This window comes from Olea europaea, chromosome 17 (genome assembly GCF_002742605.1).
Source record: "Olea europaea var. sylvestris chromosome 17, O_europaea_v1, whole genome shotgun sequence".
In the NCBI taxonomy this organism is placed as follows: domain Eukaryota; kingdom Viridiplantae; phylum Streptophyta; class Magnoliopsida; order Lamiales; family Oleaceae; genus Olea; species Olea europaea.
This window is the reverse complement of record NC_036253.1, coordinates 13,873,253-13,899,260: the sequence shown is the minus strand read 5'-3', so window position 1 is coordinate 13,899,260 and position 26,008 is coordinate 13,873,253. Positions and strand designations below refer to the sequence as shown.

Below are 26,008 nucleotides of genomic sequence, written 5' to 3'. Positions count from 1 at the left end.
CGACTCATGCCAATGGTATGTTTGAAAGCACTATTCATAATTGAGGAAAATTTTGAGGAAGACAAACATTGAAGGCGTGGATGGGGAAGAACAAAAGTTAAATTTTGTTTCACGTTTCTCTTATTTAGACCTTAAATAGCTTTTGACAAAAGTTGATACAAATTGTGGATGTCATGAAATGTGCGGTTGAATGAGTTTTAGAAAATGGGTACTAAGCAAGAACTTAATATAGTTGTCTAGTATGAGTAGCGAACATGTCCTAACTCCTAGTATGAGTATGTACTGGTGTCATGTTTCTTTTTCAGCAAAAGGCAAAATTTAGTAGACAGGAGAACGTTGATAGACCTAGAACAATTGAGAAGCTCGTTCTGTTGGAATATATTCAGTTAGGGCCAGGGTATTTTGGAGAATTGGGAGAGATAGGTTGTTTATAAATACATCGAGGGGGTGATTTGGGAGAGGCATTCAGGGAAAATATGGGGAGAGACCGGGCCTCTCGAAAGCCTTGGATTTGTTTTTTCAATTGCTGTTTTCATTTCATCATTTCATCTACCGTTGTAATCTCTTTTAACAATTCAATAAACAATTTATTTCATCACTCCTTCTCTTCTATAATCCCCCAACGAAATGATCAGCCATCGGGATTCTATCAACAGGATTAATTAACAAAAAAAAAATAATAATAATAAACAAAATCGACTATCAAGAACAACAAACAGAGGTATGAAATTCTTGATGCTAGTAATTAATTTTGAAGGTAGATGTGCTTAGATTAGGATACATTGTCCATTAGTTGGAATGTTAATCAACTCGATGACAACTAGAACTTGGATAAGAATTCTGAATTCCCTTGCGGTCAATTTCTTGTTCATTCATAGCTTCTTGAAATTAGTAGTTGCATACGTTTTTCTGCATCCATTACTAAATGAGGGCTCCATCAAAAAGGACAAAAAAGAATACAAGAAACCATCGCTCAAGACATTTACTAGGTAGCAAAAAAATATAATTGCCTTCACAAGAAAATACAAACTTTTGAGGGCATTTGTCTCGGATACAAGAGAAAATTCAACTTGAAGCTAAGCATGAAGAAATAGGACCAAACAACACTCGGGCATAGAAATTACAGTTGAAACCATATCAACTTACCAATGCTTTCACTTGTCAAGGTAATTTTTCTTAGTCATAATCACTAGCCAAAGTTATGGACTTGTCCCATATTGCAAACTTCCAAAATTTGAAACAAATTTCGGAAAGATTGATGGACAACGTAGAAATCAACAAAAGAACTCCATAGAACTCTCAAAATATTTGTCCTAACAAGCTTGAGGGTTCCTCAATATTCAAAACCCAACTCTTTCAAAATTGGAAGGTACATTCTGAGTTTCAGTTTCAAGTAACGTTTAGCTCTTTTGATTGCATTTTGTCCCTTTGAAATTTTTTCAGTAGAACTCGAGTATGTGTTTAGCTATGGTTATGTATATAAAATAAACATTATAGAGGTTTTTGGACTGCCTAATTCTTTTATATTAGCTTTTCTGCTTGCTAAGATCCACATTTGTAGCTGTTTTTGGCCAAAAAAGGGGGTTTTGCTGTTTGATAGAAACAATGCTTTTACGCAGACAAATATCTCTTCTTTTCGCAACAAGTTGAATTTCTTTTAGCCCTTTTTCTGATACATATAGAGTCGGCTATGTGGATTCTTTTAGACACTACGTTCGGTTCATTGCTAAATCAACTGGAAAATAAAAAAGAAAGACGCATGGAATATGACAGAATTCTTATTATTTTAAAGTTATTTTGATTTCATGTGCAAAATCGCCGTTGAATCATGAATCTTTTGTTTTTGAAGGTGCAATTCATTATCCAGTTGTAAACAATGTCTACAAGTAATCAGAAGGTGCTAATTATACAAGATGCATCGAAAGAACTATGTGCAGTTTCCATCAGAGAAGCCCTCCGCAGCTTGTCACTTACTCCTGGAGCCAAAGTCAAGCTTCTTGGAATTATACCGGCATTCAGGACCGCCCACAGATTTTATCCTTTGCGTTGTGGACTTGGTATGAACTCTTGGATTTGTCGCAAATAAGTCATGGGCGTATGATTATAATCATCTATGATGCATCGACACGGACATGATACATGTCAGATACGTCGACACGCGTTTTTTCAAAAAAGTACTGATATGGAACATCGTCAACATGTTGATTAAATTCTGTATATTTCTTCATTTATGTAGTATAAGATTTTGTACTTGGTATTAATTTTTCTTGTTGAAATCTTTTAAATATAAGTGCATATTTATTATTCACTAATAACTTTGAGATAAGCATATATATTTCTAATAAAAAAAGAAAAATGATCATGGTAGAATGTTCAAGGAGTGTCAGGTATGACACATCTCGAATACAGACACGCTACCCTGGTTAAAGTGTTTGTGCAACAGAGATAATCATGATGCGTCATTTTTAAATCTCTTCTGATGCATTTGTGTGCGAGCGATCATTGTTGCAAAGTTGCAGTAAATTTTTCGTTGATTTTGTTTACTGATGCTGTTTTCGAATATGTTCATGGTTTTCTCTAGGACTCAAAAGCAGGTTACAATCGAGTGTAACGATTAATAAGAAAAAGGAAGACATCGAACAGCAAGTACAACAGATGATGGATGAATATTCAAGATGTTCACATATTGCAAGGATTTGGAGGCAGGCTGAAATACAAAAGGTCATCAGTGTATATAATTTTTCAAGCATGCGCATAGGAAATTGTAGTGTTCCATCTACTACTTGTTAATCAAATATCCCCATTCACAGGTCGGAGATTTCCTCATCTGGCTAAGTTTTCATTTATTAATGTATATGTAGGTTGGATTCGAGATAGCAGTTGAGGCAGGGTCGCTAAAAGAGGTTGCCGTGGATTATGCCAAGAGCTATGGGGCTACACACGTGATCCTTCCAAGGTATACTGTAGTTTGAGCCTCTGTAGATGGTACAGAAGAAGTGTATGATAAAGCCAATCCATATTAATCATCATCACCAATAATATGATCAAGAAATTTAAATTTTTAATTCCTGCCAAAAGTTTGATCAATTTACTTGCGATTTGCTTCTAGCTCTTTGTTTCAGATCCAACTCATACTTGGTCTCTTCCAACTTGATTCCCACAGGAACCTCAAGAAAAATAAGAAATATTTCATGGACAACCTATCTTGTTCAATGTATAGGATGAAAAGAGATAGTAGTGTGGAGACCGTGAGAGGAGTTGAGGCTGCTGAAGTTAGTGTATTGTCCTCAGGCAGACATTTCAAGTCAGAATCTTGTAAGTGAATAAGGTCCATATACTGTCATATATGCTTCAGAGAATTGATAAACAGAAAGTTCACTCATTTCGATGTGCAGGCAAACAACGAGAAGAGATATTTGAAAATTCTGCCTGTTCAGTGTGCATGAACAGAAGGACAAGGATTGGAGGACAAACAAGAGAATTCACATATGCTGAGTTGCATTTGGCGACAAATGGCTTTTCCAAGGAAAATTTGTTATCTGTTAGGGGAAAGAAAATCTTTAGAGGGCAACTTAATGATCTGCAACAAATTATGATAAGAGAATACCATTTGAAAACCATTAAAGAGAAGGATTTTAAGGCAGAGGTTCAGACCCTTGGGAAATTCAGACACGATAATGTGGCCATGCTCTTAGGATCATTTTCAAAAGGAACGCATAGGTTGCTAATCTATGAATTTATCTGCAATGGATCTCTGAGCAAACATCTATCAGGTAAAGGCACCACCGAACCACCTCAGGTCTTCATTAAAAGCTTAAGCTTTTAAAGAACGAACACGTTAATCTAGTACTTGTTTATGCAGACAAAAGCAGGGAATTGACATGGGACAGAAGAATGAACATAGCCGAAGGGGCAGCTAAAGGTTTGGAATATTTGCATGGAAAACAGATTTATGGAAGTGTGAGGGCACGTAACATACTCATTACACATGATTACCAACCACGGGTAAATTTAATTTGGCAATCGGATTTTGGATCGTATTAAATTGCTTTTCATGAAAAATCAATGTCTCTTATGCTGGAATTTTTGTCACATGACTCAGCTGTCGTATTTCGGGCTTGCTAGAAATCAATATGAAGACACGTATCAATCTTCTGAAACCCCGGTGCTAAAGACATTTGACTACTTGCCACCAGAATATGAAGGAACTGGATTAGACTTGAGCAAAGCAGATGTGTATTCCTTTGGGGTTGTTCTTCTTGAACTGATCACTGGTCGAAAGACAGTTGAAGATACAGATGGCCAAAGCTTCTTGAGATGGGTAATAACTTTTACATTCTTAATTTGAAGACAATTATTCAAAATCATAGAGTGATCTCATTTCAATTCTTGGCAGGCAAGATCATCTCTGAGACAGAAGAAGTACATGGAATTGATTGACCCTGTAGTACAGGACAGTGTTGATCTTTTCCAGCTATATTGGATTGTTCGTGTTGCTGATAAATGTCTTAGCTGGGATCCCAATAGTCGACCTTCGATAAATAAGGTGATATCTCACTTCAAGCGAACTCAAGAGAAGAATGCTTATTCACTTTCTGAAAATTTTGCATTTTACTTGATGATTATTTTCTTGGATGAACTTACTACAGCTGGTGAAGGACCTGGCATGCATAGTTAACCATTGTGGTGCTGAAGACTTCTCTCTTACTGAATCTGAACTAATGGCTGCGAAGGTTAGGTAGTCGAATGTAAACCGGCTGGCTATAAGTAGTTTTCGAACATTGATTATGTTGTACTGACTTTTTTTGTTCGAAACTGCTATTCAGATATGGCAATCATGTAATTATTCTTTTACATAAGACTGAACATATTTGAAAATTTTGATTAAACTGGATCATGTTCAGCCTTACTTTTGTGTGGTGATTCTAAAACTCTTAATGTAATACCTTAATTAACTAATTGGGTCAAACCTAGAAGTTGAGTCAAATATGTCATCCATTTAAAAAAAAAAGAAGAAGAAAAAAACTACTTAAAAAATTAAAAATGAAAAAGTCAAGCGGTGGAATTGACAAATTAGGCACGCTAGAGCTCCATTTTTACTAATAATAATGTATTTTTAACTAGTAAATTAATGCAAAAATAAGAAAAAATTTTGAATTTGTATGTAATATAATTTCAATAAAAAATATGTAATCGAAAAGAATAGAGAAAAATGTATTTTAAAAATAATTGATATTAAACAAGGGCATGTTTACCCAAATCCATTCAATTTTCCATTGGAATACAAATCCATTTTACACGAGAGGGGGGAAGAAGAAGAAAATAAAATAAAAAAATAAGAGGAAAGGTTGCCGACATGATTTAGTAATAAGTGGTTTATAGTATTAAGTTTGAATTTACTTATTGAAAAGTTATATTAAATCTTAGGATTATTGAATTATTAGTTCAAATTCAATTTTATCAAAGAAGAACTATTGATAACAAGCTATGTAATTAAGTTAAAGGGAAAAAATTAAGCTTTGTATTAAGTTAAAGGAAAGAAAAATTAGCTTATTTAATTAAAGAAAGTTGGGAAGTTGCTTAAATATAGAAAGATTAAATTTTAGTATCGCCTATTTATTAAATTTTAGGATTATTGAATTATTAGTTCAAATTCAATTTTATCAAAGAAGAACTATTGATAACAAAGCTATGTAATTAAGTTAAAGGGAAAAAATTAAGTTATGTATTAAGTTAAAGGAAAGAAAAATTAGCTTAGTTAATTAAAGAAAGTTGGGAAGTTGCTTAAATATGGAAAGATTAATTTTTAGTATCGTCTATTTAATTATTAAAGTTACTTTATAAGGTTAATTTAGATATTATATCATATTTCGACGGCGATACACACATCGAGAAAGCTTACCAACCAAGTTGATTTCACATACATAGTTTTATGAGTGGAAAAACTTAAATTTTTTCAAATGTTGATAATTGATTATACTATTATGTTACATGAGATTATGTGACTTATTTCAACTACATAATTATTATAAAATATTTCTTCACCATGAAATATGTGGAATTATAAAGATTGTGTGTGGATTACTTGTTTAGGGTAGTTAGAAGATGTACCTCTAGTGATCACAGGAAGATGATCCACTCGATCGTGTTGATATTATATTGACCATTTGATTATTGATATTAATATTGCGTAGAGCTTTATCCGATACATATTAAGTGTACCAAGGACCCCAATGAAAATGAAAGTATTTCGAGTTTATATTGATGATTATATCATGACCATGAGACGATATTTTTCAGTATTACGAGTATGGTTCACATACTTATTATTATTATTATTATTATTATTATTATTATTATTATTATTATTATTATTATTATTATTATTATTATTATTATTATTATTATATGATATTAATATATGAACAGTTAAGTGATATAAACTTGATTATTGATAAGTATGTATAAATGAGAGAAATATAATTATTTTCGAACTTCATCACTCACCGATCTATCAATTCATAGAATTTTTCACGATTTTTCTTATCAAGTAATAGTCGAAATTCTAGGCAGCTTTTAGTGTTGATCCTTTGATTTTGCGAGTCAAAGCCACACTATAGAGTTATCTAGTACAACTCATCGCATAGAGCATGTAGTCATTCTGTGGGGACACATGTTCATATTTAGATACCACTTTTGCATCACTTGTAGATAGGTGGATGGGCTCACTCTATATTGGGCATACATATGTACAACTTATGTTATTTTCATTAAAAAAAGAAAAAAGAAAAAAGTCTGAGAATTTGGCTTATCTCTATCATGTTGTGTTATTGTGGTTATTCAAAGGAATCATGGTTTATAATTTCTATGTTAATCGTTGTCGGGATTTGTTGCACTTTTGATTAGAGGTTGGTTAGTCCAAATCACAGGGGAGATAGTTCCAAAATTTCATTACAAATAAGTCATAATAAGTTGCATACTTTAGTATCATTGATCGTGGGTCCAACTTTTAGTTTGTAGTTATCATCGGTGCACGTCGCGTTTCGGATCTACTAATGTTACTCGGGGCAGGGCAGGGCACTAAATCCCTATTCGGTTCTTAATCATGTTCAGTTAGATTCGATTCGTTTCAAAAGTTTTGTTCAACCCTAATTTCAAAACTTGAGCAAATTAACTATTTCGCATATGTCAGAGAGGCAGCAAAACTAATGCTTTACACTATAAACATTGATTAGATGCATTAGCACGAGACATTGTACACGCTCAATAAACATTTCAACGTCTCACTTTTGTTGCTTTGCTTCTCTATTTTTTGTCATCCACCCTTAATCATTACGACGAATAAATGTTTCTGTAAAAGTGAACCTGGTATTACTTGATCTTATTTTCCATGGCAATTAAAGAAGTTGCCATCGTGATTTAAGAGTTCAACGATCTTTCTTTTATTTTCTATTAATCATGGTACTATTTCAATGACTAATATTTTGCAGAACATGTCACAAAACATTAGCGTTTTTCCTAAAAGAGTTATTTTCGGAAAACATTTTTTTTATTCATTTTAAGAAGTTAAATTCGTTGCAATGTTGATTTCAAACAAATTTATGAAATACATGATGGATAAAATCGAGAATTCCAATTAGAAGGCTCCATTGAAAATGACGAAAGAATCCAAGAAATTCATCCCAAAAGATATTTTTTAGGCAGCAAGAAAAGATTGATAATTCATTTCATTTTTGTCTTCAACTAATCACATCAAGTAACCAATCTCTTCACTTATATCTAGGAATTTTTCTTAGTTATAATCACCACCAAGATAAAAATAAATGTCCCAAGTTACAAATTTCCAAATTCTTTTAGAAGAAATCAATGTCGTCAAAAAATATGTACAGCCTAGAAATTAACAAAAATACAAGCCCCCGTTTGGGCTATCTATTGTATTTTTTAGGGAAAATATATTTTCAAATTGTGATTTATTATTATTATTATTATTTTCTTTTGAGAATGTGTAATATGAGAAAAAGGAAAAATTTTGAGTTTACGTGCAATATTATTTTATTTAAAAATACGTGATTAAAAAGTGAGAGAAAATGTATTTTAAATAAAATGGAGCCAAAACATGGGCTTATATATGTTGACTTAAGTGAGGCTACTCTCACAATTGCAGCCCTCTCAGGTACTTCTCTGGATTATAATTTCATATTCTTTAGTTCTATTCGTTGCAGGTTTCGTCCCAGTTTATCTTTCATAAATTTCTTGATTTTCTTATCTATGATTATGCTTGTGTTTAAACTGTTCAATTCATGCTAATGAGTGATAAAAGATTCTTGCCGGCCTCATCTCTTTTGAGAACAAAACTTATTTTTTTGTTGCTACATTTGCAGTTTCTGGTAACAATTTTTTCTTCAGAATCCACCTGTTTCGGATTATCATGTCTTCGTTAACTTTGCCTTAGAAATAGTATCTTCTTTTCATCTGATGTGCAGAATCCACGTTGAAACATTGTAGATTTTATTTTTTTCATTTTTGAAGGTGAGATTCATTTCGTCCAACGAAAAACAATGCCTAGAGACACTAAGAAGGTTCTGATGGTTCAACATGCTTCGGGACTACTCGATTTCGAATCCATCAGAAAAACCCTAAAGTCACTTAGCCCTAATGACAAAATCACTGTTCTTGCAATTATACAGAAGACATCAGGTACTCTTCACCGTGAAAAAGTAAAAGGTTATATTAATTTATTGACTGCAAATAAATCTTCACAAAAAAGAAGAATATACGTCAACATAGAGGTATCAAAATGTTGAGGTCCGAACTCCCTCAGTTCCAAGCTACGTAGTTGACTTTCTGTTACTATTGTGTGTGACACGTTTTTTTTTTTTTTTTTTTGGTTACAAAAATTCCATGGTTATCGGATTTCCCTCGTTGATTCAGCCGAAGACGACAATAAGAAAAACAAAGACATTAAAGAGAAGCTAGATGAATATTCAAACTGTTCAGATATTGCTGAGATTAAGATACTAGCTCAAGTGCAACAGGTTATCAATGACAGTGTTTCTTGCAAATACCCCACTACTCCCAACATTTCAGAATTTGTGACTAAATTATCAAGTTTTATGGATTGGTGTATGCATATAGGTGGAATTTAATGTAGCAGTTGAGGCGGGTTCGCTCAATGAAGTTGCAGTCGAATATGCTAAGAAATTCGGGGCAACACGCGTGCACCTTCCATGGTATTCTGCTATTTTCATCCTGAAATATATTTGAATCATTATTTGCCAATCTTAGCACATCCCTAATGTTTATATACGTTGATAAATGTGTTGCAGGAGTTTCTCAATCATGCAAGCAGAAGAGCAAAATCAAGAAAACTCCAGTCATAAATCCCTCGTAGAGAGACTATTGCTCGATAAGCTAGCAGAACTCGTTTCGTCTGGACCTCAGTTATCATCAACAATGGCTGATAGAGGTAATCGACTATACACCCTTATTGCCTTTTAGACTCTGAGGTATCGTTTAGCCTGAGCACGTATAGAACCTTTGGTTATGCCTCATTTCTGGGAGGTCTACGCCCCCATAGAAACTATTTACTTGTAGACACTTGTGTTGCCCAGGGCATAAGAGGCTTGATGACTTCACGTCATCTTCGCTCGCATTTGTCATTGCAGGAAAAGGTCACCCCAAAATCCCACCACTTGCTGATGATCCCTCAGAGAAGATTCGTGCTAGAAGGGATTCTGGCTCAAGTTCAAGCGTTCTACCTCCACGAAAGTCACATCATTTCGGTCCTTTAAAAGGGGTGTTTCCCAGTATCTCCTCGCCGAGCAATGTCAACCAACCGGCCTTTGATGATGACCTAGAGGCCTCAGACACACCCCTCGGGATGCTTCCCTATCCTATATCTGAAGTTATTGGCATTGTCGGGAAGTTTTGGGTTCAGAAACACTCCGAGAAGTTGCAGGGGTTGGAAGACAGTCAGGTCAGGAATGGAGCCCTTAGCTACATGGTGAAGGCATTGGTTTATACCATTGAAGACAACAACAGGACTTCTAAGCTTTTGGGCAAAACTGAAGGCTTAATTGATGAGAATGCGAAGCTGCAAGAAAAGGTTGGTGAGATGGAGGATAAACTGAGTATTCTGAAGAATTTAAAATCCAAAATGCAGACTAGGCTGAAAAGACGTGATGCTAGAATTGTTAAGCTAAAGGCTAAGATTACGGCCCCGGAGGAGGAAACTGAGAAGGCAAAAAAAGAAGCTACTGAGGCTATAGAAAACTTTAAGGAAACAAAGGAGTATAGAGCTTTGAGGGAAGAGTTGTACCATCAAGGGGCTGATGCCATGATTGAGTCGATCACTGCAGCACGACCTGATTACGACCTCAGCTTCTTATACTCATCTGATGAGGATGAGGACAAGATATCAACCGACGAAGATCTTGATCAGGATTGGAAAACAGAAGAGAATTGTTGAAATGAGAGATTTATCCACCACGAAATCACATTAATTCAGCACTTGTTTCTGTTTATTTATAATTTAAATGGTTTACATTTACTTGTCGAACGAGCTTCTAGTTTCATCGAATAAAAAATGAACGATTAAATTTTACATTTTTCCCTTCAAATAAGTGTGTTATCTTTCATTATCAACAAATCCTACATATCTTAACTTCGATTAATTATGATGATGTACTAACAATTAAATTATATATACTTTGTTAACGCCGTTACAACGTAACGGAAGCCCCATAATGCAACAAATTGTTACCCGAGCCGACAGCTAAGCTGAAGTGCCTTGAGCTACAAGACTGTCCGCGTATTGGGATTCACAACAAAAGCTTTCGGTGTAAGCATAAAATAATAATTTTGCAGTTTCGTCATTGTCACGTCATGTCTCTGTCAAGGTGACGTCACGAGTGGCGTCGCTCTTCCTTTGTCTTCTAGAAAAAGTTTTGGCTTTACACTCCACAATCCAATCCTCAATCATATCAACTTATCTCATCCAATTTTTTCTTCCCTCTTTTTCTGTTAGTCAAAATTATTTTGATGATATCAATTCAATGAGAATTTACCTGAGTAATAAATTATTAATTCATACTTCAGTCGCGATAGACACACGATCAACTTTTGAAATGACTAAGCCACCGTTGGGCTCTCTTTAAATTATTTTTTTGTTTTTTCTCGCTTCTAATTTTAATCATACAATTTTTTTAATCATTCATTCTCCAAAAAATTACTATTTCTTTCATTAAAATTTAAAATAATGAAAGCGAAATGGGGGATAAATTATATTATGTTATAATGAGTAATGGAGATTTTTTTTTTTTTTTTTTAAATCGTGTCAAATGATGCACTTCTAGTTAAGACCATTCATGCCATCAACTTTTTAATCAAAATTTACTAAAAATTGGCTTTTAGCAAAACCAAACAGGAACTGAATGTTCTTAGACCATATGGGTAGACATAATGTGAATCTCGCCTTCCTTGATATGAGCTCAACATGTATAAAGTAGGTCGTCTTCGAGCAAATTTACTGATGTCAACTAAACTCGCTTCACGTCCAACTATTTGAGTCTTGCGATAAACCCTTTGATTTATAACACGCAAGCACTCACAAAAGCATGCTTATGTGACAAAAATATTGTGTTGCACAGCTCAAACAAATATTATATGGCTCATGTTTGGGATTCATTATATCCGAAATGCATTTTTCTCTCTTTTTTTAACCAGGCATTCTTAAATAAAATAATATTACAAGTGAACTAAAAATATTTTCTTCATTTTCAACTACACATTCTTGAAAAAAAAATTTATTCTAAAATATATTTTATATATATTTTTTTTTTCCTAAAATACATTTTATTGGAGCCCACGCAGTGCTAGATGTAGAAAAAAGTGATCTATACAAAAATGAGGGTGAACTCGAAAGCTAGAACTGCAATATAGGACCAAGTTCTTTAGGAAAAGATTCTTGAGGACCCACACGGCATTATTGGATAACTTATGGTTACATAAAAAGAGGCATAGATTGTCGATCTGCCACCCAATTAAGGCCCATGGGCCCCTAGGCCCAAATACAAGACTGGTCGTACCATGTTTAGGTATTATAAACGACGCGGTCTCTTTTCTATTATTTTTAATTTTTCTAGCTAATTGACCTTATTTTTCATAACAATGTTATTTAGTCCCACTAGAATTAAAGTTGAAATTTAAATGACGTAAATGTGAAATTAAATGATAAGTCGAATTAAATAAGTTATTTAATTTCACATTTCATTCAACCTATCATCAAGCGTCACTTAAACTGAAGTTATAACCTAACGAGGCATATCATCATTCTATTTTCCAAAATATAATGGTAACGGAGTTTGTCCCCTCTTAACCACAAAACATTACACCTTAACTTTACATAAACCATGGTTTACTCATGGTACACAGATTGAGCATGCGTGTTCCTAGGAAAGCCGTCTCCTTATCCCCACTTCCGTACCACTCCCCTTCTTCTATATACTCACCCCGCTCCTTTAACCTCACCACTCCTCTGCATTTTTTGATCCAGATTTTTTTTCTTTATAAACATCTTTTGATTCTGGGTTTTCCAATTTGTCGGTGAAAAGTGGGGTTCATTGTGTTTTTGCAGAATCTTTAATGGCTTCTTCTGAGAATTATGTAACTGTTGAACAACCGTGGAGGTTCCGGGGATCTTTCACGGATTCCATGGCTTACGAATTCTACACAAAAGAGAATGAAAAGCTAACTAAAGCTTTGCAAATGTCATATACAGGTGGCGCCACCACAGCCGACACCCCCACGTCTCTTTTGGAGAAGCCTGAAACGATGCTGTTTCAAACCCCCTCCGTCTCCGGCGGTTCGGAATGTGAAGCCTCGGTTTCCAAACCTCGGACCGTCGGGTTGACACGGAAGATAACAAAACGGAAGTCGCGTGCGTCTAAAGGTGCAACGACGACGTTTATATCTGCTGATCCAGCGAATTTCAGACAAATGGTACAGCAGATGACAGGAGCTAGACTTGGGGGCATGAACGGACAGCTGCCGGTTACTCAGGTTCTGAAGCCTGAGCCTCAAAGGCCAGTCAACCGGTTGCAGCCGAGTGGAGGCCTGTCAACTCTTGACACGTCATCTTTTCTGCTCAGCCAAACCCGCCGTCACCAAGTCGACCCAATTTCATATTTGGTGGCTCAGCCACCTGCCACGGTGGTTACTGACGGTGGCTCCGGTGGGCTTGACTTCAACTCTCTTTGCAACTTTCCAACCCTCGAGTCTTGGAAAGATATGTAATGTGGTGCAAATGAGCTTTAACTTTACCGGTCCAGCGACGACTCTCACAGTCCGATCGCTAAAATGGATTTAATTTCGATTTTTATTTTTTAAGTACTTTTTAATTTTTTGAAAAGGAATCTTGGAGACGGGTAAAATCGGACAAGCTGTTAATAATTTGGGACATGGCTTGTATGGATGGAAATCTATTGTATGATATGATGTATAATTGTGACTTAAGTTATTGTAGTTTAATGTATCACTTTCAATCATTTCTCTATCAATTTTAATCACATCGTATTGCTATGTGAATTGATTAGGATTTTATTATTTATGGCTAAGCACATTATTGTGGTTTTTAAGAGCAAAAAAGGAATAATTACGATGAAAGAGCTGGAACTTTTAATATAATTTTTAAATAATTATTACTTTTTACCGTTACTTATTATGAAAATTGCACCTCTTTCTGACGAGAATAAAGAATAAATTTATCTAACCATCGTTTGATTCTTATTCATCAAAAAATTCATTTGTTCAAAATTCATTTTTAATCATACATTTTTCAAATAAATAATATTACACGCAAATCCAAAACTTTTCTTCAGCCCATGTTTGTTTCTCATTTTTTTCATTAAAACAAAAAATATGATCGTTATCCATCAAATCAAGCCACCAAATTTGAATTTATATATCGTGTGAGTCCATAACGGCTCTATTTTTCATTTTCATTTTTGCAAAAATGAGAAACAAACGCCCCTTAATTTTTAACCACACATTCTTCATCAATTTACTATTCGAAATGCATTATTTCCTCCAAAATGAGAATCAAACAAGGGCATAATATCATTGATATTGATTGTTGAGCATCAATTTAGGTGTCAGTATATTTTGTCCTATTAAATGAATCATAATTCATTGTATTTAATTGAACATGTAACTTGGTCCCTATTTGACAGAATTTTTTTTTTTTGAAAGAATGGGTTTTTAAATAATAAATTTTGGGAGACAGTGTAGTTTAAGAGTAAGGAAATGATTTTAGATTTATGTGAATAATTAAATATCAGTGGCGCTAATTAATATTACTGTTCTAACAATAGCTCATACCTTTAGTATGCGGTCTACTTCGTCTAATACTGCCACAATTTGTGTTCTTCCCTTCACGAGTCTTTAAGAAAGTTCAGCATTCCTCTGCTGTGGTGGAACATTCTCATGCCAACCCCTTCTTCTAACATGGACTTTGAGCAATGGAATTGACTCAGATTAATCAATCAAGAACTTTTAACCCCAACATAGATTTATTGATTTGTTTATTTTCTCCTATGGAAACTTGTAATTTAATTTATTGTAGTCTTTGTCAGAACGATCGTTGTGTGATCTTCATAGTCATTATCGAGTTTGAACTTTGAAATTTCAAGTTCTTTTTTCAATTAAATATTTCATTTTGATTTAAGAACATATAAACTAGATTCTACTAGATTGTCTTATATATATATATATATATAATCTTAATATATTAATTCTATATAATGTTGCCTATCGTGGTCAGACTAGAATAATAAAATACTGAGATTAGAAAAATTAAAATAATATCCTTGATTTATAACTGTATCCTAGAAAATGGAGTATTTAATTATAAGTGTTAGTGGAATTGCGACAAATTATCATTAAAATATTTATATTACTCAATAACAAGCAAGGGAGACCAAGTTTAATACATCGACTAAAGAAAAATAAATTAAAATTTTATCTAAGTACTATATAGTATTGTTTAATGCTACACTTCAATTGAGAATTAATCGTCTAAATTTCTTTTTTTATTGTCACATAACACTCAATTTCCAACTTATTGAAGTTAGATTTTATTTTCTTACTTGTGAGGGAGTGATTGAAAAGCTGAATCGATACACTTTTTGGAGGTTAAATGACAATTCTTATAAAAAATAGTAGACAATTCTTTTATTAAAAATTAATTATGCAACTGTAATGAAAGTATTAGGAGTAAATTTAAAATATTTGATATCTATTTACTTCTTTTTAAATGTAACTTACTATTAAATTGGGTAAGTTTTCATTTTTAATACAAGAAATTATGCTCCTGTTTGACATTCATTATTTCAAAAATCTTTTTTTCTAAATATTCATTTTCAATCACACATTCACGTAATAAAATATTCTGCAATTAAATTCAAAATTTTTCTTACTTTATAACCATATTTTTCAAAAAATTATTATTTAAAACTTCATGTTACCTAAATAGTAGCCATCAAACATGGACTAAATAGATAAAAAAAAAATTCAAATAAATAGGAATTTAATTGAAGTAAATATGTAGTCGTAAGTTCTTTTATGTACTCTACGTCACTAATTTTTGTTTCACATCTAACATTATGTCAAATAAATTTTTACAACAAGCAAATTTCGAAGCTCGATTAATCAAATATTCAATTCTAAGTATCATCAAGCAACTTTTCACATACAAGCCACAAAATTGTTGTATCAAGCAAATACAAAACACGAAAAGTAGTAGTAATACTTTTAGCAAAAACTTTTTTTGGGGTCAAGGAATCAAAATAAAGAGTCAATTAAGGAGGGCTGTACCTGATTGTACCCTGTCTTGGTATTTTTCAATTTTGACTTGATTTTTATTTAAATGAACAACGTGGTCTTAAGCAATTGTATTGCGAATTGCCCCACAATCTCAAGTCCAATCTTGGATTCTCGTGACATAGACGCGTGTCCACATGATAATTGTCCAGACTAATCATATACCGTCAAACACGGAAGCCCATGATCATCTGACGGTCACTGTACAATGTTGACTTCCACATATATAGAATGATGTTTATTTTGAAACCCGCACAATTTAATTGACGGTCCAAATCTTTGGTAAATTATCGATTAAAGATAAATTTTAATCAAATTATTTAATTATCCCAGTTTAGCACCGATTAAATTTCATTACATTACATTTAATTCTATTTTTCTCTCTTCTATGTTTAATCAAATAATCTTGCATAAAATAGTATTACACGTAAATAAAAAAAAAATCATTCTTTTTCAACCACTCATTTAAAAAAAAAAAAAAACTATTCTACTCATTTTCATTTCTAGAAAATGGGGACCAAACGGGGCTATATATCAAAAGTAATTTATACTATAAGTAATTGATCGATTACTATTGAACAATGACAAATGATAGATTATTGTCGTTGATTAGAGCATTTAAATTGAGAGTCGAGGATACTGTTCCAAGAACAACTAAAAGTTTGACACGAAATGGAGATTTTTGTAGTAGATGAAGATTGCAGTGAAACACGAACTAAAATTTCTTATTGAAATATAATATTTATTAAATATCATCTAAAAAATCCAACAGTTAAAAAAAATGTATTGTAGAAAAGTGACAACAGAAGGGTATAATTGAAAGAGAATGGAATACTGTGTGGGGAAATTTGAGTAGAGTCAATAGTGGGGATGGTTGTTGGTCTGAGTGGAGTGGTGGGTGTGAAGTTGGGGTGGTTGTTGACTCGCGAGTCTTTGTCCTACTTTTTGCGGTCATAACTGTAAGCACTGACGTATGAGTTGACTTAGTCAAAGACATTGCCTATCACATACAAATATGATTTCATGCTTATGATTTCATTATGTAATACAAGACTAAACTCCTCTTTTAAAAAAATAAAAATTAATTAATTAATTTGAGTAATTGAGTGCTCGTTCGATTATTTTATCAACTTTCAACTGATCAAATTTCAATTATAACCACACATTTCATTCAACTTACAAGCTTTTTGAGGATCTCGCAAATGGGATTGACTTAGACAAATGTTCTAAACCCTTGATCGTCCTGGGCCACAAAAAAATGACTTTAAATCTTGGAAAAATTGCAGCAGAAGTCCCAAATCTTTATAACATTAGCAAACTTTTTTCAAAACTTTGATTTGTCGCAGTCGTCACCCCTAACATTTTCAAACGTTGTAGGTGGAGCCCTTTTGCACGGTTTCCATCCAAAATACCGTTAGTTAACCAAAAATTTAATTTTGACTATATTTTAAATATTTTAAAAAGGAATAAAAGAGTAAATTTTCATTTATCACATTAAATAATAATTAAATTAAAAAATAAAAAACCCAAAACTCAGTCTTCTTCCTCCTACCCCACCCCATTTATTAATAAATTTTCATTTTCACAGTGTTTCTCTCTCATCCCATCTCTCTCAACTACATCTCTGACTCTATTTTTGAATCAGTCATCGTTATCAATGCCTTCGTAGACAGTCCTTGTCCGATCATCAATGCTGCCTACCGAAAAAGCCCATCAGGATGATCTACGGCGACAGTTTTCAAAGCTCGGCCCGCATATATTCAAAGATGCTACAATACTGATCTCATTTGTTGGACCCCAAGTTGTTGAATTTCTTCTTTTGCCTTCAAACTAGTCCTTGGAAATGAATTTCTTGTTTTCAAAAGCAATTTCTCAGCGTGATGACTTTCAGTTAAGTTATTTGCTTAGATTTACTGCAAAGAATGGAAATTCATTCTTCGTTTCGGGCCTGATTGAGGCTAGTACAGATGTAAATGGAAGGGATTTAGAGGGAGAATCTGTCTTGTCCTTGGCTGTTAAATCTAGAAATGTTGATTCTGTTCAGGTTTTGATTGAATCGGGTTCTACAGTAGACAACAAAATTGATAGATTTTCCCACGAAATCACAACTTCAAGATGGGTCGATTTAATGGAAACCACTAGTCTATAAATTAAAACTGAACTCTATTGCTACATCTGAAAGAAGACTGGGGGTGGCGTGGGGTAGGAGGAAGAAGATCGGGCGGTGGGTTTTTTATTTTTTAATTTAATTATTATTTAATGTGATAAATGAAAATTTACTCTTTTGCCCCATTTTAAAATATTAAAAATGTGGTCAAAGTTAATTTTTTTGTCTACTGACGGAATTGTGGATGAAAATCGTCCAAAATAACTTCACCTGCAATATTTGAAAATGTTAGAAGTGACTTCTGTAACAAATCAAAGATTTGGGAAAAGTTTACTAATGTTTCAAAGATTTGAGACTTCTACTACAATGATCCCAAAATGTTATAAATCATAAATGTATCCGGACATAAACATTTTACATTAGAGGATCACAATCAAATTTTTAAAAAAAGCGACGAAATTTTTTTTTATTGCTTTATATGGGTTATAAACTGTTATACTACTTTTTCATCTTGATTATTTTTACATCTAAAATTTATATATATATTCGATCATTTTTGGGATTTTTTTTATTATTGTTACTTTTTCCTTTCAATTAATTAATTTTTTTAAAAAAATAATCTAATAAATTTCCTAATAAAATTTTTGACATCATTTGAAAAAAAAATTAATTGATTAAGAGGAAAATGAAACAATAATAAAAAAAATCCTAAAAATGATTGAATTTTTTTTATACATAACTTTTTTTCAGATATAAAAATAATCAAGACGAAAAATTAGTATAACAATTTATAACCCCTATGAAGTAATAAAAATTTTATTAAGAATTTTTACGTCCAAAAAAAATAAAATTTGACGTCATACCACATATAAAATTTCCTAATAAAATGAAGTAAATTATAGTGAAAAATTTGTCGCACAAAAATAATTGATTTTTTTTTAAATGACTAGTTATACGTCTCTTTTTAATATACAAGTTTGACGTATGCTTAACTATTTTTTATATTAATTTAAATCATTCGATATGTTTATGAAATAGTTCTCCAAATAAGCTTCGAGAGGATATAGAAGATTTATGGATATGGCTAGCGTATAATCTTGAAAAAAATTTAAAGTTAACTTGTTATCGAAATATTAGTTTAGAACGGCTTATTTTGACGCGTCGTAACATTTGGTACGATTGGCTATTTCGCTCAACATTAACGATGTGGAATACTAGACTGTAAGTACTCCAAAATGATATTAAAAATGTAATATTTCAACTTCATTTGATATTTCATAATGAGCCTGAAAAATAGGGGAAAAAAAAACCTTGAAAAATCTGAAGGGTCAAGTGACCCTAGGGGACCCCCCTCGGGTCGGCGGGTCCTCCCCTGAACGACTAGCCATTGTCTAGGAGTGCTTTTGGACAGAGTTGAAACCAAAATTTGACCGTTATCCATGTAGGCTATTCTCAACTGTGGACTACTTTTAAGGCAGAATGACTTTTTTGTCCCCTTAACATTTAATTCATTCTTCATGAGGGGATGAGCATTTTTCATATTTAATTTGAGACAGTCAAATATTGCAGTCAAAATAGGACCTAGTAACGGGAAAAAAATCTCTCCCAGACAAGGGGTTAGTAAGTTAGATGACCATCAGAAAAAGTTTTAAAATTTAATTACTAATGAAAAACAATTTGATAAGTTTGATAACCATCAAAAAACATTTAAAGTTCATCACAAGTCGCCCAATAATGCTACAAAATTAAAAGCTCAAATGGGTGGTACAAAAAAAGGATTGGGACCAAGCTACAATAAAGATCATAAAATGGGGACTCGTAGTGAAATTTTTCTTAGAAAATACAGCACAAAAATGTGCTGATAGGCTTATCCAAGAAAACCCAATGCCAGTAGAAGAAAAATGGCTCCTCTCTTTACCAGCACTCCCACCATTCCGCTCTCCTCTGTCTCACCTTCACCAATTCGTTCAGCAATTATTGCCCACCCTTGTAAGTACAAACAATTCTTCTTTTTTTAGTACTTAGGTAAATATTGCTTATTTATTTATTGCAGCGTTCTACAATTATTTATCTGTATGTATGAATATATCTTTGTTTGTCACTCATTATCTTGGCTGTGGTAATTTTGATTTGTATATGGTGTTTTTAATTCTACTTCTTGTTTATGAATTCTGAGTTTTTGTTGTCTTGGTACGCTAATTTATCTCCCTTCCACACACACTCTCGCAGAGAAATGTATTGACTGAAGCATTTGCCTTTGTTTCTTACTTATCAATTCGTTGACATTAGAAATAGAATTTTAGTTATATATAATGCAGATCCATTCATTTGGCTTTTACAATTGTTTATTTGTTTCTAGGCGGCTAGGCAGTTGTAGTCTCCATTTCATCTTGAATATGTATGTACTAATTTTTGTTAAGCATATTATGTTTTGGACATCAAGCTTCTTGAAGGATCGTCTGAATCCAACTTTTGTAGTTTTCTACCAAAAATTTTGATTAGATGGATATTTATTTGTGATGAACTAAAACTAAGCTTATCAAATTCAGTAGTTTAGACTTCTCATCAAAGGAAAAAAGATTAAAACCAGCAACTTTTGTTTGTAGTTCTTGTCGATTTTCCACTTCTAGTCTTGTTTGTGAAGTTGATAGTGTTACTGAATTTTGCAATTGGGTTCTTTTATCAGTCTCCAGATCATGTAGCAATTCCGTTTGTTTTAAGCCAAAATCATATGTCGGGTACAGAACTGTAACTCCATTTATTCTCAAAGAGAGAGGGGCATTGATTACAAAGGCATCTTCTGACGTTGATGGAGTAGGCTCCACTGATCCGGAGTCTCCTGCCTCTCCCTCGGAAAGTAACGAGGAAAATGTTCCCATCGAGAACCTTCCTCTTCAATCCAAGTTACAACTGAAGCTAGAGCAGAAGATGAGGATGAAGGCGGCAAAGAAGATTAGGCTGAGGAGAAAGAGGCTTGTTAGGAAGCGCCACCTGAGGAAGAAAGGACGATGGCCTCCTTCAAAGTTGAAGAAGAACAAGAATGTGTAAACCTTCCATCAAGATCTCGTGCAGGTTTATAGTTACTCGTTTCCTTACCATGTCATTGCAATTCATCTTTCGCGACTTCAAATGTTTAACGTAGTAACGTTTAAAATATCAGTAGATATCATTTTTCATTTCAGTCAGTTCAAGTTGATTGGACGCATGTTTCTGGTATAGATATCCGTAGAAGAACAAGAAGAATGTTCATTTTTTGGGGCGCGGGGGCTTGAAATCAATTTGATTATATGTATCTGGGTTTATTTCAGGGATATAATTGACTATAAAACGCAATTATCTGCAAATATCATAATTAAGTTGAGTGAAGTTCAATACACCATTCATTGAAAAGCAAAAACTGATACAAGAAGATTCCTCGATGCAATTGTGCATGGAATTTGCATTCCTGATTTGCATTCCTGCTGTACATTTAGCAGGCAGAATCCGCGAAAATGGGCGCCACCCAGATGTCTCTATCGTCTCCTTTTTCTGCAAAAATAAGTCTACTCTGTTCATACCGAATTCTTACCCTTGAGAATGTTAAGTTTGCAGAGAGGGCAGGTTGCACTAATCTGCAGCCACTTGCCAATGCATGTATGGTGGAAATGATGGTTGCAGGGAAGGGTACACAACTCTACACCATCAACGTACTTATAAAGGCATATGCAGCACTCCTACAAGGGAAAAATAGATCATAGTGCAAATTTGAGTAGACAAACATTCATAAACGAAACGAACAAAACTAAGGCAAAAAGGTGACCAAGTGCATCTGTTATTTCTCAATTCAAGCTGCCAACACAGAAGAGTAGAGTAAAAATTGTTCATAAACAACTCCGAGAAATTCTAATAGATATACATGCAACAATTGTTACACAAACAGAGATTCTAATAGACAATACATGTCGATGGTCAGTAATTCAGTGCGCACAAAACGGTTAAATTTAAACAAACGATTTTCTTTAAGTAACGTATTGCTGTAAGCATGGAACATTGCTGAAATGACTGCTCCCAGCCCCACCTGTCAAAAACTTGTGTTCTTCCTTCCATTATCAAATCTCAAGTTCCCCATGGAAGACAAATGAAAAATAGCGAGGAGAATTGCATACATTGTATGAAAAACATAAGAAAATTTCGATTGAACTGAAATGGAAAAAGAAAACAATAAGATGGAGGCATAAATGCTTACAGAATCCTCTGGATTAAGAGTGAGTTCAGCTGCAAGATTACTGTCGTCAGACTGTGAAGTTATACTAACTTCTTCTTGCTTCATATCATTTCCCAAAGCATTGGGCAGGCGATATCTATACTTGGGAAGAGCCCTAATATCATTTTCAGATGCTCCTTCTCCAACGGTCATAGCATAGGCAACTGTAGATAAGATAGGAAAGCAACAGAACAATGCAAAGAAAACGATACAGGCCATTGCTATACAGAAGATCATAAAGAACACGTCGAAGGCTAGGAAAACCACCGACAACCTGCAATTTCGAGAATTAATTTTTGAGAGAGGTCTTATGCATCATTTACTGTAAATGCAAATCGACAAATGTCATTTACTCGATGGATCTTTTATTTTTGTGTTGTCTGTTGGGATGGGGATTCAAAAAGTTCCATTCTTTATAATCCTGGCGAATTTCTGAATTGAGGAAGAACTCTTCATATGAATCTAACCAACTAAAAAAATCAATATTATTATGCATTACAAAAGCCATTTTCTGCGATCAAACACGTTGCCTTGAAAATGGTACAACATTTTTATGAGAACTGCATAACTGTTAAAATTGTTTTACATTTCTGAGATCATTCAAATATTTCATTTAGATTGGGGGCGATCATTTTCGAATGTTAAAATGTATGACATACCAGTATAACCGGGGAGACTCTTGTAGAAGTGCTTGGCCTCCCGTCACAGTCCAATAAAATCCAAACACCCACCAAATTGATGAAATCACAGTATTAATGGATTCCAGCTTCTTGATAATGCTGGAAATTATCAACAAAGAGAATCATAATTTTAAAATTGCTGACCGTTGAAATCATTTACATTCTGAGATCTTGTAACAAAATCTTAAGCTCGATTGTCTGTAACCCCAGGTATTAAAAATAAGAGTAGAATATGTACTGAAGCAAGACTTTTCATGCTTTAAATAGATAAGAGTCATTAAAAATTCAATTAAAAAAATCAATAACTACTAGTGAGCTTCTTCTTTTAAATTAAAACATGTATATCAAACATAAGGCCAATGAAGTACATTAAATCAAAACATGAACTAGGAGATAATCTTTTAAATCTTCCACACACAAAAAAATAAATAAATAAATAAAAGGGGGAAAAAAAGGGGTTTCCCCTTCACCTTTGATTAATCCATGTGATAAAATGTGGATAGTTAACTTAAGAGATAGATTTAACATGTAATAGTATGAAAAAAAAAATATGAATTTTTGGGCCAAAATAACCTTTCAATATTAAATTACAACAGATTATCGCAGTTTCTCTCTCACACTTGCTCTCCTCTCTCTGCTCTTTCCTTTTTCCCTTTCTCCATTTTCTGCATCTTTCTCCTTCTCCCATAGTTACTTTGCTGCTGGTCACCGGTAGAAGAAACAGCTCTGCAGCCCCCTTCCTCTTCCTTTCTTCTCACCCAAATTCACATCCACCCTGTCCAATCATAACTACACCCTTTTCAAAATATTAGTAGGGTTTAAACTGCATAGTTTGGGGTGGGTGGGGGCCGGTCTTTGTTCAATTTGAATGTATTTTCCAGCAATGACCTCATAATTATTAGGGTACAACAATAATAATCAAATAGAGACCATGTATTCCGGTTATATTTCTATCAATATATCATAATCCTATTTTATCCACAATAGCTAGAGATAAAAACCTACTCTGATAAGGATATATAGTCATATCAAGACAATGATAAACAAATCCTAATGAATAAGTATAAACATTGTCCCCCTGAATTCAAAAATTCCAGCTCTTATCGTGTTCTTCAACTTGCCGAACACATACGGCTTCAACAATTTTGTGAACAGGTCCAGTACTTGATATTTGACTTGTAGCAAACATGATCAGATTCATCTTGATTCTTAACTCAAGAAGTCAATGCACATTGGCGTCTTTACTTCTCTCCTCTGCAATTGGATTCTAAACTGAATCGATAGGCGAACCACAGTTGCTAGTTAGCTAAGAATCCAATTGCACGGGAAATATGTAAAGACATTGAGGGGAATTATCACTTTCCACACAATCAAGTCAAGAATAACGAAATCAACCACGTTTAATATGTCAAGTTGCCATATGTTTACAAAACCATTGATTCTGGATTCATTCATACTCAAAACTAAGCTCCATTACACAAAATAACAACTGAAAACAAAGAAGACGAAAGAAGTCAAGATCCATGAAAAGCAATATTCAGAAAAAGGTCATATCCCAATACTACTAAATTAACAGCCCTAAACCCATTTCTCTCAATAATAAACAAATTTAAAAGCCTGCATTTGAAGGGTCTTTCTGGATATCATTTGCTTTCTTGAAACAAGGATCTCAACATGCCAACATCAACCACACATTCTAAATTTAAGACCATTCAAAAAGCCATTCAAACACATAACAAAAAAATATATCAATTCAACATCCCCGAGAGTTTTCTCAATAAAAATCAAACTGAATTTACCTGTTATGACACAGTGAAGAAAACGTAAAGAGACCACGAAAGTTAAACTCTCGAACCCCAACATCATCAAGACTCCTCCTTTGATACTCAGCCCACACAATCCCCACATGCAGAAGGCTCTGCAGAGCATACCCTAAAATCCAAACCCTTAAAGGAGTCGAGGGTCTTTCTTGAATGGTGGTCAAAAGCACAGAAAAAGACACCAAAACAAATGCCAAGTTCCATATTATATCAAGAAACAGAAAGGGTCTTGCGTAGCCACAATCTGTTGTGCTGAGTGGTGCATCATTTTCAGGTTCATCATCTATGAAAATCCTGTGGTGGTGGTGGTGGTGGTGGTCAAAGGAGTCTATGGAGTTGCTGGTGGGTCCCATGTCTCCATAAGCACTTAAAGTCTGCATCTGCTCTCGATCCATTGTATGTTTGTGAGAGTGAAATCAGCCTATTTGTGCTTGTTTTTTGTAGGGGATTTCAGGGTCCATAGGATTTGGGGAAGTGGTTTTGGGCGGAGACTGGTGGAGGACGAACTGAGAAAGAAATCATTGTACACCTGGGGAAATTTTCATTAGTTTCCTAACTTATATTTTTATTAAAATTTGACCATTCAATTTAAATTTATGAATGATCATCCAACTTTATATTTAATATTATCATAGTCATTTAATTTGATTTTATTCCACCATGACACCCAACTTTATATTTAATATTATCGTGGTTACTTAATCTAATTTTATTTCATGACCACCTAATTTTGTATAACATTTCACCATGATTACTCACCTTCTTTTCATCATTTTCATTAATTTTAAAATAGGTAAAATAGCAACTTTGCATTATATATATATAATAGTTTCTTTTTTATTTTATAAACCTTTTTTAAAAAATATGTTTTACCTTTTTTAAAATTAATAAAAATGATAAAAAGAAATTGGGTGACCATGGTGAAATGTTATATGAAATTGGATGATAATGATAATACTAAGTATAAAGTGAGTGGTTATGGTGAAACAAAATCATATTGAGTGATCATAATGACACTAAATATAAAATTGAATGGTCATTGGCAGATTTAACCTAATTTATATATGTATTATTTTAAAAACTTTTGAAAAAAAAAACAACTAAAATAAAAAATAAATAAATAAACTTAGTAAATTTTGATTAAAAAAAAATAAATGTATTTTAAGCTTCTTCTTTTTTTCCAAATAAGCACTTAATTTGATTATTTCATTCATAATCTTTAACAATGAAATAATAAACTTGACTTATCACATGCATTTGGTGGCCTACAGGCCACATATGA

At 33.4% G+C, this 26,008-nt stretch overlaps 6 protein-coding genes across 6 annotated transcripts; 5 read left to right on the top strand and 1 right to left on the bottom strand.

Annotated features, from left to right (window-relative positions):
- The first annotated feature begins 1,876 nt into the window (after window positions 1-1,876).
- On the top strand, window positions 1,877-2,972 carry LOC111365653. The gene is made up of 3 exons (XM_022986193.1): window positions 1,877-2,057; window positions 2,582-2,721; window positions 2,862-2,972. The coding sequence occupies exons 1-3, from the start codon at window positions 1,877-1,879 to the stop codon at window positions 2,970-2,972; spliced, it is 432 nt and encodes a 143-aa protein (XP_022841961.1).
- A 191-nt stretch (window positions 2,973-3,163) lies between these two features.
- LOC111365827 (probable serine/threonine-protein kinase PBL7) lies at window positions 3,164-4,836 on the top strand. Its single transcript, XM_022986344.1, has 6 exons — window positions 3,164-3,315; window positions 3,396-3,773; window positions 3,863-4,005; window positions 4,103-4,321; window positions 4,397-4,546; window positions 4,650-4,836. The coding sequence occupies exons 1-6, from the start codon at window positions 3,192-3,194 to the stop codon at window positions 4,740-4,742; spliced, it is 1,107 nt and encodes a 368-aa protein (XP_022842112.1). The 5' UTR covers window positions 3,164-3,191; the 3' UTR covers window positions 4,743-4,836.
- A 3,346-nt stretch (window positions 4,837-8,182) lies between these two features.
- LOC111412998 lies at window positions 8,183-10,598 on the top strand. Its single transcript, XM_023043877.1, has 5 exons — window positions 8,183-8,697; window positions 8,932-9,035; window positions 9,136-9,230; window positions 9,327-9,466; window positions 9,666-10,598. Exons 1-5 carry the CDS (start codon window positions 8,559-8,561, stop codon window positions 10,466-10,468), a joined length of 1,281 nt encoding a protein of 426 aa, XP_022899645.1. The 5' UTR covers window positions 8,183-8,558; the 3' UTR covers window positions 10,469-10,598.
- Window positions 10,599-12,403: 1,805 nt separating this feature from the next.
- LOC111412997 (calmodulin-binding protein 25-like) lies at window positions 12,404-13,576 on the top strand. Its single transcript, XM_023043876.1, has one exon. The coding sequence runs from the start codon at window positions 12,643-12,645 to the stop codon at window positions 13,291-13,293; it is 651 nt and encodes a 216-aa protein (XP_022899644.1). The 5' UTR covers window positions 12,404-12,642; the 3' UTR covers window positions 13,294-13,576.
- Window positions 13,577-19,837: 6,261 nt separating this feature from the next.
- Window positions 19,838-21,275, top strand: LOC111412996 (50S ribosomal protein 5 alpha, chloroplastic-like). Its single transcript, XM_023043875.1, has 2 exons — window positions 19,838-19,972; window positions 20,670-21,275. Exons 1-2 carry the CDS (start codon window positions 19,885-19,887, stop codon window positions 21,029-21,031), a joined length of 450 nt encoding a protein of 149 aa, XP_022899643.1. The 5' UTR covers window positions 19,838-19,884; the 3' UTR covers window positions 21,032-21,275.
- Window positions 21,276-21,303: 28 nt separating this feature from the next.
- Window positions 21,304-25,270, bottom strand: LOC111412995 (E3 ubiquitin protein ligase RIE1-like). Its single transcript, XM_023043874.1, has 4 exons — window positions 24,706-25,270; window positions 22,886-23,005; window positions 22,209-22,500; window positions 21,304-21,696 (listed from the first exon to the last, which is right to left on the bottom strand). The coding sequence occupies exons 1-4, from the start codon at window positions 25,119-25,121 to the stop codon at window positions 21,535-21,537; spliced, it is 990 nt and encodes a 329-aa protein (XP_022899642.1). The 5' UTR covers window positions 25,122-25,270; the 3' UTR covers window positions 21,304-21,534.
- Window positions 25,271-26,008: the final 738 nt, after the last annotated feature.

Coding starts and splice junctions, on each gene's coding strand:
- LOC111365653 (XM_022986193.1), top strand. CDS start 1,877: ATGTCTACAAGTAATCAGAAGGTGCTAATTATACAAGATGCATCGAAA. Junction 2,058..2,581: donor TCCTTTGCGTTGTGGACTTG/GTATGAACTCTT, acceptor GGTTTTCTCTAG/GACTCAAAAGCAGGTTACAA. Junction 2,722..2,861: donor GGCAGGCTGAAATACAAAAG/GTCATCAGTGTA, acceptor ATGTATATGTAG/GTTGGATTCGAGATAGCAGT.
- LOC111365827 (XM_022986344.1), top strand. CDS start 3,192: ATGGACAACCTATCTTGTTCAATGTATAGGATGAAAAGAGATAGTAGT. Junction 3,316..3,395: donor ACATTTCAAGTCAGAATCTT/GTAAGTGAATAA, acceptor TTCGATGTGCAG/GCAAACAACGAGAAGAGATA. Junction 4,322..4,396: donor GCCAAAGCTTCTTGAGATGG/GTAATAACTTTT, acceptor AATTCTTGGCAG/GCAAGATCATCTCTGAGACA.
- LOC111412998 (XM_023043877.1), top strand. CDS start 8,559: ATGCCTAGAGACACTAAGAAGGTTCTGATGGTTCAACATGCTTCGGGA. Junction 9,036..9,135: donor TACTAGCTCAAGTGCAACAG/GTTATCAATGAC, acceptor GTATGCATATAG/GTGGAATTTAATGTAGCAGT. Junction 9,467..9,665: donor ATCAACAATGGCTGATAGAG/GTAATCGACTAT, acceptor TTGTCATTGCAG/GAAAAGGTCACCCCAAAATC.
- LOC111412997 (XM_023043876.1), top strand. CDS start 12,643: ATGGCTTCTTCTGAGAATTATGTAACTGTTGAACAACCGTGGAGGTTC.
- LOC111412996 (XM_023043875.1), top strand. CDS start 19,885: ATGGCTCCTCTCTTTACCAGCACTCCCACCATTCCGCTCTCCTCTGTC. Junction 19,973..20,669: donor AGCAATTATTGCCCACCCTT/GTAAGTACAAAC, acceptor TTCTTTTATCAG/TCTCCAGATCATGTAGCAAT.
- LOC111412995 (XM_023043874.1), bottom strand. CDS start 25,121: ATGGATCGAGAGCAGATGCAGACTTTAAGTGCTTATGGAGACATGGGA. Junction 23,006..24,705: donor TCTTCACTGTGTCATAACAG/GTAAATTCAGTT, acceptor GATAATTTCCAG/CATTATCAAGAAGCTGGAAT. Junction 22,501..22,885: donor GAGTCTCCCCGGTTATACTG/GTATGTCATACA, acceptor TCGAAATTGCAG/GTTGTCGGTGGTTTTCCTAG.